The sequence below is a fragment of the Protobothrops mucrosquamatus genome, unplaced genomic scaffold (assembly GCF_001527695.2).
Source record: "Protobothrops mucrosquamatus isolate PMUCROS unplaced genomic scaffold, P.Mucros_1.0 scaffold6, whole genome shotgun sequence".
Classification (NCBI taxonomy): domain Eukaryota; kingdom Metazoa; phylum Chordata; class Lepidosauria; order Squamata; family Viperidae; genus Protobothrops; species Protobothrops mucrosquamatus.
Genome location: NW_015386393.1, coordinates 1,389,672 through 1,403,858, shown reverse-complemented (window position 1 = coordinate 1,403,858; position 14,187 = coordinate 1,389,672). Strand labels below are relative to the sequence as shown.

Sequence of the window (14,187 nt, the reverse complement as noted above, 5' to 3'; positions counted from 1 at the left end):
TGGATCCATCAAAATGAGGGTTTTCTTGTCTGGAATGCCAGAGCTTCGCCTTGGCTTGAATGACAAAGTCCTTTTTGATAATACTGGCCGTGAGTATGTCTGCTTCTTCCGGGTTACCTGCTTGCCTCTTTGCTTCCCTGTCCTTGCAGCCTAATTTTAAAGAATTGTACCTGTGGAAGGGGGGGTAGTTTAAAAGACATAATAAATGCTTGAGGATGTTGCAAGGCTTAAAATACCCATCTTGCCCTTTAAACTTTTTTTTTTTAAGTGCTGAACTGTGGCTGTTCTTTTGCCATGGATTGCTGGGAGAGTGATTGGAAGCTGAAAATTGGGTGCTATAGAGCTGCATGTGAACTGCTAACCCATCATATTGAATAGCTAATGACTCATTACTAGAGTCATTTTACTAGAAAAGATCTTAATGAAACCATCCCTTTGAACTCCTCTGTACTAATTGGAATTCTTCCAGAAACATTTTGTCTTAACCAATTTAATTCTGTCCTCCTGTCAGTTTCTTCATTATGAAACTTAGAGAGAGATTCTCAAAATTTGCACTGCCATGACCTCTTAAATTGATGAATTAATTTGTGAGTAAAATAAAATAAAGCTGCTGTGGTTTTGGTTTTGATATACTACTAAATTAGCCATCCCTCAAAACTAGCCTGGGACCTTTTCTCTGCTTTGCCTGGTGAAATCACCTGAGGTCGTTGCCAAGCACAACAGGAGTGAGTTTTGACACCACTCCTGCTTTGCTTGCTCAACAAAACTGCAACCATCGTTTAAGTCGGTCATGACAGTGGCTCATTAATCCCAGTATGAGAATCCCTGGCTTAGAGGGGCAGGCTTAGGAACAGCATGTATAAATTCTGTTTTTTACTATGATGTATCTGTCTGTCTTCTGCATGGGGTTTGTACAGGAGTACTCCTATGACCTGGGATTCTCTGCACTTGATTTATGCATGCCTTTATTTTCTCTTCTTATAGCTGAAATTGCTATTCTTTAGGACAGGGGTCTCCAAACTTGGTTTGGCACCAAGTACAGCTGGCTGAGGAATTCTGGGAGTTGAAGTCCACAAGTCTTAAAGTTGCCAGGTTTGGAAACCCCTGCTTTAGGAAATTGGCCTAAAGCGATCTCAGCACAGACCTACCTCTATAGCTTCCCTTTGTTGCTGTTACACTTTCCAAGCCCGGGCCTTCTCTTCTATCCCTGACAGGCGGCAAGAGCAAATCTGTGGAACTGGAAGATGTGAAATTCCACCAGTGTGTTCGTCTCTCTCGTTTTGAAAATGATAGGACTATTTCATTTATCCCACCCGATGGGGAATTTGAGCTCATGTCCTATCGCCTTAATACCCATGTACGTGTGTTTTAATCTGGGGTTACAAACAGAATCGTCCCCCTCCCTCCTTTTTTTGGCTCTTTCTTTTTAAGAGTTTGTGGCTTTAACTCTCCATTTAGACCAGGACTGATGATATCTGTGAAATATCTGGTGGGTGAAATGGGTGGAATCAATCAATTGCTGCATGTTGGATTGCTGCTATATATGTGATACTAATGAAGGTGAAGTGATCCCAGACAGAAAGTGCTGCAGCGTTGGGTTGCTTATAGACCAGTCAAGAGCCAAGTTGCACTGTGGGATCGGTAGTGATCGGTGTCTTGGATCCTCTGTACGGGGCTTTCCTTTTCTCTAGAAATAAAGGAGAAACTGATGAATCCTCTGGTGCTTGGGGAGCCAGTGATGCAATAACAGTTTATCTTGTCATCTGCAGGTAAAGCCTCTAATTTGGATTGAGTCAGTTATAGAGAAGCATTCCCATAGTCGCATAGAGTACATGATCAAGGTGAGTGGAATCCAGAAAACTCTGTTGGCCCTTTGTGGTCCATTGTGCAAAGCAATTCTGTTGTCAAAGGTTCTAGAGAAAAGATAGCAGACTGTTAAAAGCATCTTGGAGGCCAGGGCTACACATGCAGTAAAATCTCAAAGGGCTCCAGTGTCCATTCCTTGCTATGTTTTCCTATTGAACATACTATAAATATTGAAAATACCTGGTTGTTAAGGAAAGATGAGGAAGCATGGGCTGCGTGTGGCCTTGGAGCATATTTTTCATCATTAAATTATGATGGTGCATTTTTAAAAAAAATCTAATAAAAATGATTGAAAGAACAGGCCTAACATTTCTATCCTTGTCTTTTTTGTTGAAAAATTGGCCAGGAAAAGATTGATTCTTAGCCAATAAAATAACACCCATTTTACTCAAACTAAGCACAGCCTTTTGGAACAGTATTTGTGGAGAAAAAGACACTAGAAAGAAATTAAAAATTATACTTTGCAAATTACTCAAGTTTATTTGGGATTGTATTTTCTATTAGCAATTTTGAAATCTTTTTAGGCCAAGAGTCAGTTCAAGCGCAGATCTACAGCCAATAACGTGGAGATTCACATTCCTGTTCCCAATGATGCCGATTCACCAAAGTTCAAAACCACAGTTGGGAATGTCAAGTGGGTTCCTGAGAACAGTGCCATTGTGTGGTCCATCAAGTCTTTTCCAGTAAGCTCATTGATTGTGAACATCTCTGGGAGAGAGGCCAACAACAAAAAAAAAAAGCTGTATCCATTTTATTTCCAAAGGAACTTTGCGTAGACAGTTCTTCCCTAACTGTTCAGAGCAAATTTCATTAGCTCATTTCAAAAGAACTTTGCCCTGTCCAGCAAGGTTTAGTTCACCTCCGTTGATCCCATGGAATTCTGTCTATCACTCTGGATAGAATTGCACAGATTTTGTGGAACGGATGGTTTTCCTTCAGCTCTTTGGTGTGAGAAGCCCTGAAAGGTGGGATAAAATGAAATTCGACTTTCTGCTAACTTACAGGGAGGGAAGGAGTACTTGATGAGGGCCCATTTTGGGCTCCCGAGTGTGGAAGCTGAGGACAAAGAAGGGAAACCTCCCATCAGTGTGAAGTTTGAAATCCCATATTTCACCACATCTGGAATTCAGGTAAGCAGGCTATCATTGTGGGTGCCTTGCCAGCCTAGATGGGATTTCAGTGATCTTGTCCACTCTCTATGCTTCATGCTTCTCCTTCTCCTTTATCTGTCCCACCCCCTTGAATGTGGGAAGCAAATGGGACTTCTCCAGACGGAAGCCGAAAGTTTACTTCTGTTCCTTTCTAGGTTCGTTATTTAAAAATAATTGAGAAGAGTGGCTACCAGGCATTGCCTTGGGTCCGCTACATTACCCAGAACGGAGGTATGTGAAAAGACACTTTGCTTATTAGATACCTTCAGGTGGCCTTGTAGCCACAAAATGGTGCTGGTATATCAAGTGCTTTACTTGGTGGGTGTCACATGGTGTATGGATGGTTTCCATGTGCTTGCAGTAAGAATGAGGTCTAGGTGGGGCTGAATGTGGTTAAGTAACCAGAGCTCTTTATCATGTGTTTCTCCTGGGATAAGTAATGGGATTATTTATTTGTGCCAGAAGCATCACAATTAAAATAAGGCATACTATGCAACATAAAATTTTAAATATAAAATACAAGATTAAAATATATACGTTAGGCAGATCTTACTCCCAAACTAGCAACGTTAATTGTGCAATCAATTAATTAAGTGATGGGATGGCTAGTATATAGCTGAGCATAGTTTTTAGAGTTAGACGGTCCTCTGTAAAAAAAACATGGGGAAAATGAGTAAGGTCGGGTGGAATGGTAATTAGAATCTTGGGAGTAGCAATGGGGAGACTATTTTCAATTTTTTACTTGATCAGGGAATCCACTGGGTGGCTTTGGACTAGTCACTTTTTCCCAGTCTACCCTAATAGTTGCTGCCTTGGTAAGGCCACACTTGGAATACTGCATCCAGTTTTGGTCACCATGATGTAAAAAAGATGTTGAGACTCTAGAAAGAGTACAGAGAAGAACAACAAAGATGATTAGGGGACTGGAGGCTAAAACGTATGAGGAGCAGTTGCTGGAATTGGGTATGTCTAGTTTAACGAAGAGAAGGACGAGGGGGGACATGACAGCAGTCTTCCACTATCTCAGGGGCTGCCACAAAGAAGAGGGAGTCAAGCTATTTTCCAAAGTGTCTGAAGGCAGGACAAGGAGCAACGGGTGGAAACTAATCAAGGAGAGAAGCAACCTAGAACTAAGGAGAAATTTCCTGACAGTTAGAGCAGTTAACCAGTGGAACAACCTGCCTCCAGAAGCGGTGAATGCTCCAACACTGGAAGTTTTTAAGAAGAGATTGGACAGCCATTTGTCTGAAATGGTGTAGGTTTCCTGCCTGAGCAGGGGATTGGACTAGATGACCTCCAAGGTCCCTTCCGACTTTATTATTATTATTATTATTATTATTATTATTATTATTATTATTATTATTATTATTATAAAATGAGAGGCAATTTTTCACATGCCTGTTTCATTTCCATAGAAAAAAGGTTGGATGCAGTGGTAAGAAATGAACAAGTTAAAAAAAATGGAGTGGAGGGGTTCTCTGTGTATAGCTTCGTCGCTTCTCGTCGCCGAGCTCATTAAATTTTCTTTTTCTCCTAGATTATCAACTTCGAACACAATAACGTCAGCTCATTTACTGCGGCCAAGAAAGTAAATCAATATCCCTGGTCAGAAATGTTTGGTGCTTGAAGGCGTGGGCCAAGGTTGTCTTGCTAGCTGGAAGTGGAATCAGGCTGTGTCCCATATCCAGCTGTACTTGGACCAGTGTTTTAGTGCAGACGTCATGAATGTTTTTTCTTCTTGTTCGCCCCATTCAGTGTTGTTTTTGTTAGGAGTAGCTGTTGCCTTGAAACAAGGCCAAGAGCCAATCTTGGGAAAACTTGGCTGGTCTTATTTCTTTGCTTCAGAATTTGGGGGCTTTTCTTCCTCCTTTCTGAAGTTCTGTGAGTATTAGCTGAGCTCCTCATGCCAACCATTTGCCTGCTGATGCGTCTAAATGCTAGTTAAACTCTGGTGACATCTTGAAATCAATTTTGTTTGCATTGCTGGGTTGTTTTGGGAAATTAATTATCTACAACGGATTCCCCAAATGCAGAGTTTACAAAATGCAAAATCATTTGATCGATGGTGCTCGGTTCAAGAAAGAGAACATGCAGTTGGTGTCACGAGATGTTCTTATGTGATGGCGCGGCCCTCAAAATGCATGCCTGACCCCATCCACTTCTGAATCACCTAGCCGAGAAGAACATCCTATCCATATATCTTTTGCAAGCGGCAACTGAGATGAACAACATGCAACTGAAGCCTCTTTGTGGAATTTGTAAGATGATCTGCTTCTCCCTAAACAAAAACCACCTGTATATAGAAAACTTACCTTGCTACTGAGAAAGGTCCTAGGGTTGTTGTTGTTTTTTGTCTTTGTTCCTTGGACGGTTTCTGTGCATAGAGGGTCTTGCTTGGGAATCATTCTGCCAGCCCTTGCTTAGCTTTCAAATGGCACAGTCATCTAGGTGCTGCAGTCTGGTGATGGTGGTTCCTACAAGAACTGTCAAGACGGTAAAACAGATGCAGAGTGTCCTGTGAGTGCCATGCCTCCTCTAGTCTAGCCCCTTCTGGGTGTTTTGGGACTGGAATTCCCAGCACTGCCACCTACCTATCTTGCCCCTTGTGTTCCAACTCAGCCTTTCCCAATTGGTTCCAACACATATCAGGAAAGGCTGTTCTAGCAGGACGAGCAAGTGCCCCCCTAACGGCTTTAGGTCAAAGATTTTGCTGCCTCCTCACTGCTTCCTTTAGAGCAGTCCGTCTTTTAGGTCTGCTCAGAGGCAGTTGGTCACTTCTGATAGAACACAAAACATTACATATGCTCCTTAGCAACATATCTCTGCTCACAATTTGGCTTTTTCTTCTAAAGAGTTGTAGGGTTCAAGTTCATGATACACTTGCAAAAATTACATTAAGAGCTTGCTTTTTACAAAGTGGATTGGGAGCAGCAATACACATGAAGTTGGGAATGTGATGCCCTACGTAACTTTGCAGCAAGACCCGTCAGTTCCTGGAAAAACAGCCCTAGTCCATTACTTGTAACCGTGAAAAATCACTTTGTAGTTGAACAAATGCAACAGTAATGGATTGATGGTACACTTTAATCATTCATAGGTATATTTTCACCCATAGTTGCACTTAAAAGGGCTGTGTTTGCAGTGAGGACCTCCTAGAGTTGCTAAAGTGCAATTTTCAGCCGTCTTCATGGCAGTTATGAAGAATTGCAGCGCTGTACCTTGTTTTTGTCAGAATGATGAAAGCAGCATCCCAGTGCCTCCCCTTTGGGACATATGTATGTGATGTCATGAAGCTCATGGAAAAGGGGCAGGGATTGCACTGTGATACCACAGCACTGCTGTCATCAGTCTGACCCACCTGCAAATGCTACTGCCGAGACGGTTGGAAACTCTAGTTCAGGACTCTGGAAGGTCACAGAATCCCTAGGTCAGACTTGTCTCAGCTTGAGTTTCTAAATACGAATGATCCTTAACTTCCATTTGGTTGAGAAAGGTATAGTTTACTAGAAATCAAATGAATTACTGTAGTCTAGTGAACTGTACCTTTTTTAACCAAATGGATTGTTCTTGGAACTTCAAACCGAGGCAGGTCTGACACCCTATCCCTGAGAAATATACAACATAATGATTGGTCAGGGACAGATGGGCTCACTTGCCAAAGTTAGATCTAAGACCACTCCTGTTATTAAACGGTTCCCTCCAGCTGCCAGAAATGTCAACATCATGCCTTTAACCAGGGCATTGTATTTGTTGTCTAAAAGTCTGTTTAAAATAAATGAAATGACCAGAATTTTAGAGTCTTGGTTTTCTTTTGCACAGATCAAAGTTTGGTATTTTCTGGGGGGAATGAGAAATTAAGATGAGAAGATGCATATTTATTCTATCCTTGCTCCAAGGAACTCAGCAACATTGGTGAATTTTTTTCACTTTAACCATTTTGGGTGGTAATGCAAGCCAAGAAAAAGATAGTAGAAAACCACTTGTATTGTCGTCCCCAGGAAAACAAAATAATGTGCTCATATCACCAGGAGTTGAGGTAGTGATCGCTCTTGTCACCTAGCCGTTTCATAGCAGCATGTGGACTGGCTATTTGGTTTCAGTCCTACATTCCAGCCACCTTCAATAAAAGTGTCTAGGGAGATTCACAATCACCCAGGTTATGGTTGTCCCAAAGGTGCTTTTTAAAAGGCAACTGGATTTTTCCTGTGCTTTTTCCTTGAAAATGTTTTGCTTCAAATCCAAGAAGCTTCTTCAGTTCTTCAAAACTGAAGAAGGTTCTTGGATGAGAAGCCAAACATTTTCAAGGGGAAAAAAAATCAAGAAAGTCCAGTTGCCTTTGGGCTCAATGCAAGTGATGTTATAACAATGACCGATGAGTATCTGCTTAGAAAATGGTCTGATTTTGGTTGAAGCATTTTTGATGCACACACTTAAAAAATAATAATAGAAAAGGGACAAATTAAAGGGTATGATGGTTTATAATGAAAGAGTGATAAAACCGATGAAGGATATAAGGGTCATGAGCAGTTCTTAGTGTGGGACAGACCATTGTTCAGTGGTGCCATGTGAGGGCCTTGGCAAAAAAAAATGGCTGTGGAAGAAGTGAAAGTGCAGGAATTGTTACAAAAATGAGAGCAATATTGTTTAATGTGTTAAAAACAAAGATAATGTAGCTAGGAATACTTTGGAACAGGGAGATAAAATGTAAAGCAATTTTGATGGGAAGCGTGATCCTATTAGTGCTGATCTGAAAATTATATCAGTGTGGAAAATAGAATCAATGACTGCAAATTACACAGTAAAAAAAAAACCTAGAGCAAACCTCATGCAACAGATTTCTGTTGTGATTTGGGAAATATAGTTATCCAAATGGCACAAATGCCTTGTGTTCAGATGAATGCTACAATGTTAGAGAAGTGCAACTGATCAAATACAATGTTTCTTTTAAAAGAAAATAAAACTGCATATGGAGTTATACCACCAAATTATCCTAGCCTTTTTTTCTTTTGCAAAAATTAGTGTTCAGACACGACAAATATTTCATCCTTAGCCAGGCCTCTTTGGAATACAGTATTATTAGTTATGATCCCTAGTAAGGCCTTTTACTTAAATTGTAAAGCATCTGATACAACATGTGGAAGCCATGCAGTTTGGCAGCAGTTGCAACTGTAACTTATAAAAACTACACATCAGTTACACAGTAATTTGTAAAATTCAAGATACACGTTGGAGTAAAAACTTGTCACTTCTAGCGTTAAATCCTCCTATGAACCAGATCAAAGGTTTGGTGGTTCAAAGGTAAAGATCATAGTTGTAAAGACCTCTCTGCTCCTTCCTTGAAGGAAAACAATGGAGTCGCAATTTCATTCCACACAGAATATGCGCATCATGATCCCGGAGAGTTTTTCCTTCCTTTCTGGAGCAAAACAGTTCAAAGATTAATATTTTTTAAGTAAATTACACCAAACACACATCCCTCCTCAAAAAAAAAAACTGGATATGAAGAATATTTATGCGCTTGCTTCCATATATATATACAGATAGTCCTCAACTTACGGCCCAATTGAGCCAAAAATTTCTGTTGTTAAGTGAGTCATTTGTTAAGTGAGTTTGGCCCCATTTTACAATATTTCTTGCCACCGTTAAGTGAATCACTGTAGTTGATAAGTTAGTAACCCAATTGTTAAATGAACCTCGCTTCCCCATTGATTTTGCTTGTGAGGTCGCAAAAGAGGATCACATGCCCTTTGGGGCACAGCAATGCTCATAAATGTGACCCAGTCGCTAAGCATCTGAATTTTGATCACGCGTCCATGGGGAATGCTGCAAAGGTCATAACTCTGAAAAACAGTCATAAGTCACATTTTTCAGTGCCACTATAACTTCGAATGGCCACTAAACGAACTGTTGTAAATAGAGGACTACTTGTATATATATTGTTATGTGCTTCTGGCTACTTTCCTTCGTGACCAGAGGCAAGCTCACCTGACCAATAACAGCCAAGACACAGTGAAGGCCTTTTGTTTCGTTTATTGCAATAAGCGGGGAGAGAAGCTATCAAAGCTTGGTTCTCTCCAAAGTTTTAACCCAAAATATCTCCTTCTTTTATTCATCCCTATCACCGGCTGCTACAGCCCTCCTCTTTCCCCATTGGCTGAGGTAGTATGAGGTTACACTCTTTCCGTCCGCCTATACACATTTCCTGATGACATATTAAATCGTATTCACATATACAATAAGAATAAGAAAAATTAGACATTTAAATTATTTTAAACTCAGTAGATATTTATGTCCCCATTTTAAACAATAAGTTCTTTTCCTGCTTTTCAATTCTGTGTGCCTTTTCTCTTATCTTATTCAGCTTATTTTCCTATTCTCCATCCTATCTTTTCCTGGCTAGCCATTTCCTATATATTTTAGGGCTTCTCTTCTTCCTTTCTCAGACCCAGCTATTTTTGCCTACATATTTCCTTTAGATCCTTTCTTTATGTTATCTCTTCCGGACTCTCACCATTTGTTTCTGTTTAATTAGTTTCCATTGTTTTGTAGGTTTAACTGACTCTGAAGATTTATCATATTGATGCATATTTATCATATACCACTTGGAATACTGCATCCAGTTTTGGTCACCGCGATGTAAAAAAGATGTTGAGACTTTAGAAAGAGTACAGAGAAGAGCAACAAAGATGATTAGGGGACTGGAGGCTAAAACGTATAAGGAATGGCTGCTGGAATTGGGTATGTCTAGTTTAATGAAGAGAAGGACGAGGGGGGACATGATAGCAGTGTTCCAGTATCTCAGGGGTTGCCATAAAGAAGAGGGAGTCAAGCTATTCTCCAAAGCGCCTGAAGGCAGGACAAGAAGCAACGGGTGGAAACTAATCAAGGAGAGAAGCAATCTAGAACTAAGGAGAAACTTCCTNACTGGACAACCATTTGTCCGAAATGGTATAGGGTTTCCTGCCTGAGCAGGGGGTTGGACTAGATGACCTTCAAGGTCCCTTCCAACTTTACTATTATTATTATTATTATTATTATTATTATTATTATTATTATTATTATTATTATTATTATTATTATTATTATTATTATTATTATTATTATTATTATTATTATTATTATATATATTATAAGATATTCTCGTTTGCATAAACGGCACCTGCTCGCCGAACCAATGAACCTGGCAGCCATTTCCGCGACAAATCCGAAATGGGTGTTTTCCGCGTCCTTCCCCTCCCTCCCTCATCCACCTTTTTTTTCTTTTGCTTATTTTATTTATTCATTTAATTTTGGTCTCCTCTCGCCCCGCCCTTGCGCGCCCCCATCCCAGCCAGTCTCGCGGGATCGCCTTTCTTGGGCTATATAAACCCGGCGGGCGCCTCCTTCGTTCTTTTCTCGCCCCGTCTGCGACTGAGGCTCTTCTGCTGAATGCGCCAGGCCACGGCGGGAGACTGGAAGATGGCGGGCGAAGGGCATGAAACCCCGGCCCTCTTGCCGAAAACACAGCAGCGAAGGGGGCGCGGAGGCCTTGCCCGTGAAGCGTGTGATCACCGCGCAGGGTAGGGTAGGGGGTTGAAACTCTCTGGTCTTTTCTTCGCCCCTTCAATTATGCGCCTCCGAAGCCATCTGTGCTTTAGGATGGTCAACACAGGGGGGTAGATCGCTCTCTCACTGAAACCTGGGGCGGGGTTGGGTCTCCGCCTTCGGATCCTGTCGTGAGAAACACGTTTTGGGCTTGGCGGGATATTAAAAGGGCAAATCCCGGATTCTTGTTACCGGATTGGCAGCGGCAGGCGGGAAGGGTGCCCGTTTCCCTCGTTAGTCTCAACTTCTGTTGTGTTCCTATGTAAAAAAATTGCGATTGGATGTACTATTCATTGAGAGTTGTTATAAATCAGGGGTAGTCAACCTTGGCTCTTTTATGACTCGTGGACTTCAATTCCCAGAATTCCTGAGCCAGCTTAGCTGGCTCAGGAATTCTGGGAGTTGAAGTCCACGAGTCATAAAAGAGCCAAGGTTGACTACCCCTGTAAATATAAATTCTTAATAAATTACCCAAGAAACGAGATTAAAGTGACAAAAAAATATTATATCTCAACTTGCTCTTTGTTACCACCACACAGACGACACACCCCAGAGGAAAACAAAAAGGTTCAGATAGGCCTGGTTAAGGTCTGTGACTATATTAATTGGCTGCTTTGAGCTCTTTACATCCACATTAATTGGTCCTTTTGTCATTCTGTTCCAGGCACAGACCCAAGGAATAGCTTGTCTGCTTACACAAACGGCCTGCGATGAAATTGTTGGAGTTTTGCAGAAGTTATCCTGCTGAATGAGATGAATGTAATGGCTGAAGCAATAGCCGTTTCTTCCGTTAGAAAATAATGGTAAGTTTTATTTCACTCTTTATCATGTGGATAGATTACCTCTTTTAGTTTATATACGTAATTAACCTCTTGGTCACATTCTGGCTATCAGCCACCCCAGAGACCTTTGCTTTTCTGTGATGCATCCAATTTCTCCACTGCCAAAGTAGCTATTTAATAATAATAATAATAAACTTTATTACGGTCATAGACCAGCAACCAAAGTAGCTATTTAGGTTAAACTCTGTTGATAAACCCATCCACTGGCTTGTCTTATTTTGGATTCACCAAAAGATTCTAGACTTAAATTCATAGTAAGAAAATGGCTCCACTTTGCCTTCAGAAGTTGTGGGTGCTCCATCACTGGAGGCTTTTAAGAAGAGACTGGGCAACCACATGTCTGGAATGTTACAGGGCAGGGGATAAGCAACCTTGGCTCAGGAATTCTGGGAGTTGAAGTCCACATGCCTTAAAATTGTCAAGGTTGAGAAACACTGGTATAGGGTCTCCTACTGGAGCAGGGGATTAGACTAGAAGACCTCCAAGGTCCCTTCCAACTCTCTTCTGTTTATTTCCTTGTAGATTTTCTGATTCTTGTTGACTTTTGATCTAGAAGGTGGTGAATGTGTTCTTTTTCTCCACTAGGTCTAAAACCATATCTGGAAAGCATGCTTTTAAAAATCCCCACAATATCAGATTTGAAAAAAAACAACCCTACAATTTATCCATTGCCACAACATTTCAGAAAAATTATCACTTGCATAGTTACCAACGTCAGTCATAATTAGAGATGGACCTATGTGTGGAATTCATCTCCCCCTTTTAGCTTTGCCCTCTTAAGGCTGATTGTGCTTTAAGTGGCCAATACAGAGGGGTAAAGTAAATTCTTCCTTAAACCCAGAGGTGAGAATGAAACTTTTCTCTGGATCCTGTTGGGAGAAACAAAGACAATCCTTACTAAATATGTGTTATGCTAGAAGACAATATTTATTCAAGAATGACCAGTGCTGTTATGAGGACCGGCTGTAGCATTTTATTACACATCATAATGCGAGTTTGGGATTTTAAAGTAGTTGCTTTCATAGGGATTTTGTTTTGTTTTTTGCAATGCCAATCAGCCTTTTCCTGGCAGGTTATTTTTTTTCTTTTCAACCAGTTACATGGATATTTCATCAGTATCATTAGTAAAATTTTACCTGAAAAGTATTTATATTTCCCTTATTTATATTCTGCTAGAGTCGAAAGATTCTTGAGTACTATGCACCTCTCTAAATTAAGAGCCAGTGTGGTGTACTGGTTAAAATTGGGAGACTGAATTGGGTCAGCTTGGGCATTCTCTTAGCTAAACCCAACTTACAGACTGGGTGTTATGGGGAAAAAAGGAAGCAGGAGCATTATTTCTGCAGCAATAAATTGTACAAAATAAAGATGGGATGTGCTTCTAATAATAAAAATTACCTGTTCCCTTGACAAAATAAGTTTAAAGTATGCTAACTAGCTGCTATTACACATCGTAAACCTTGATTTGATTTATTTGTGAAATTTATACAACTGTCCATTTCACCAAAAGTGACTCTTACTAGCATACAATTGTAAAACAATATAGAAAAAACATTAAAAATGTAGAACAGTCATTATTAAAATATAAAAACCACAATATAAAAAAGATGTTGAGACTCTAGAAAAGCGTGCAGAGAAGAGCAATAAAGATAATTAGGGGACTAGAGGCTAAAACATGAACTGCTGAAGGAATTGTGTATGTCTAGTTTAATGAAAAGGACTAGGGCAGAGGTAGGCAACCTTGGCTCTTTTATGACTTGTGGACTTCAACTCCCAGAATTCCTCAGCCAGCCATGCTGACTCCGGAATTCTGTGAGTTGAAGTCCATGAGTCATAAAACCAAGGTTGCCTGTCCCTGGACTAGGGTAACAGCGATTTTTCAATATCTAAAGGATTGCCATGAAGAAGGGAGGGGGTGTCTGCTATTCTCCAAAGCAGCAGGACAAGAAGCAACAAATGGAAACTAATTAAGGAGAGAAGCAACCTAGGACTAAGGAGAAATTTGCCCACAGAACAATCATTGGAATGACTCCAGAAGTTGTGGGTGCTCCAACACTGAAGGTTTTTAAGAAGAGACTGGACAATCATTTGTCTGAAATTGTATAGGGTTTCCTGCCTGAGCAGAGGGTTGGATTAGAAGACTTCCAAGGTCCCTTCCAACTCTGTTATTCTGTTACCACAGGCACAGGGGAAAATGAATATAAACCACAATGATGGAACCATTTTAGAATGTTACTGGTTCCTTGCAATCTCCAGGCCTGAGGATATAAGCAGGTCTGGTGGCACTTCCAAAAAGTAGCTGATGGGACCTGTAGCATGCATTCTCTGCCAGATCCCTCTATTAACTAAAACAATGAATGGCTCCCATCTGAAGACATCATTTTTAACTGTCAAAATTTGATCATGGATGGGAAGGACTTAGGACATGGAAAACTCAAGGAACAGAAATAATGCTTAATGTTTGGTTTCTGGGTTTTGGATGGTTTCCCCTCTATTCTAAGCTTGGTTCTAGTATGTAAGGTACCTACGGGTCTAGTATGTAAGGTACCGTACGGGTCTGGATGGGGAGAAACAGACTCAGGCTCAACCCTTCCAAGACTGAGTGGTTGTGGCTGCCGGCTCCCAGGTATGGTCAGCTGATTCCATCGCTGACTATAGGGGGCGAAACCCTGGCCCCCTCGGAGAGGGTTCGCAACTTGGGGGTCCTCCTGGACCCACGGCTGACACTGGACGACCAGTTGGCG

The 14,187-nt window shown here is 40.9% G+C and overlaps 1 protein-coding gene, 1 long non-coding RNA gene and 2 other non-coding genes across 4 annotated transcripts in view; all 4 read left to right on the top strand.

Annotated features, from left to right (window-relative positions):
* AP1M1 (adaptor related protein complex 1 subunit mu 1) overlaps nt 1–5,364 on the top strand; it is a gene marked incomplete in the record, with an annotated part of 9,822 nt that extends 4,458 nt beyond the window's left edge. The window contains 7 exon segments of the mRNA XM_015809964.1: nt 1–89; nt 1,215–1,357; nt 1,770–1,841; nt 2,391–2,549; nt 2,871–2,996; nt 3,173–3,248; nt 4,555–5,364. Of these exon segments, the coding sequence (XP_015665450.1) occupies nt 1–89; nt 1,215–1,357; nt 1,770–1,841; nt 2,391–2,549; nt 2,871–2,996; nt 3,173–3,248; nt 4,555–4,577 (688 nt within the window).
* Nucleotides 5,365–10,444: 5,080 nt separating this feature from the next.
* Nucleotides 10,445–14,187, top strand: part of LOC107282265 — a 5,820-nt gene continuing 2,077 nt past the window's right edge. Inside the window, exons 1-2 of the long non-coding RNA XR_001548773.1 lie at nt 10,445–10,576; nt 11,266–11,404. This is a non-coding gene — a long non-coding RNA (uncharacterized LOC107282265). The remainder of the gene's footprint in view (nt 10,577–11,265; nt 11,405–14,187) is intronic.
* On the top strand, nt 10,626–10,745 carry LOC114922205. The gene has a single exon (XR_003810347.1). It is a non-coding gene; the product is annotated as a small nucleolar RNA SNORA26 (small nucleolar RNA).
* Nucleotides 12,212–12,330, top strand: LOC114922209. The gene has a single exon (XR_003810351.1). It is a non-coding gene; the product is annotated as a small nucleolar RNA SNORA26 (small nucleolar RNA).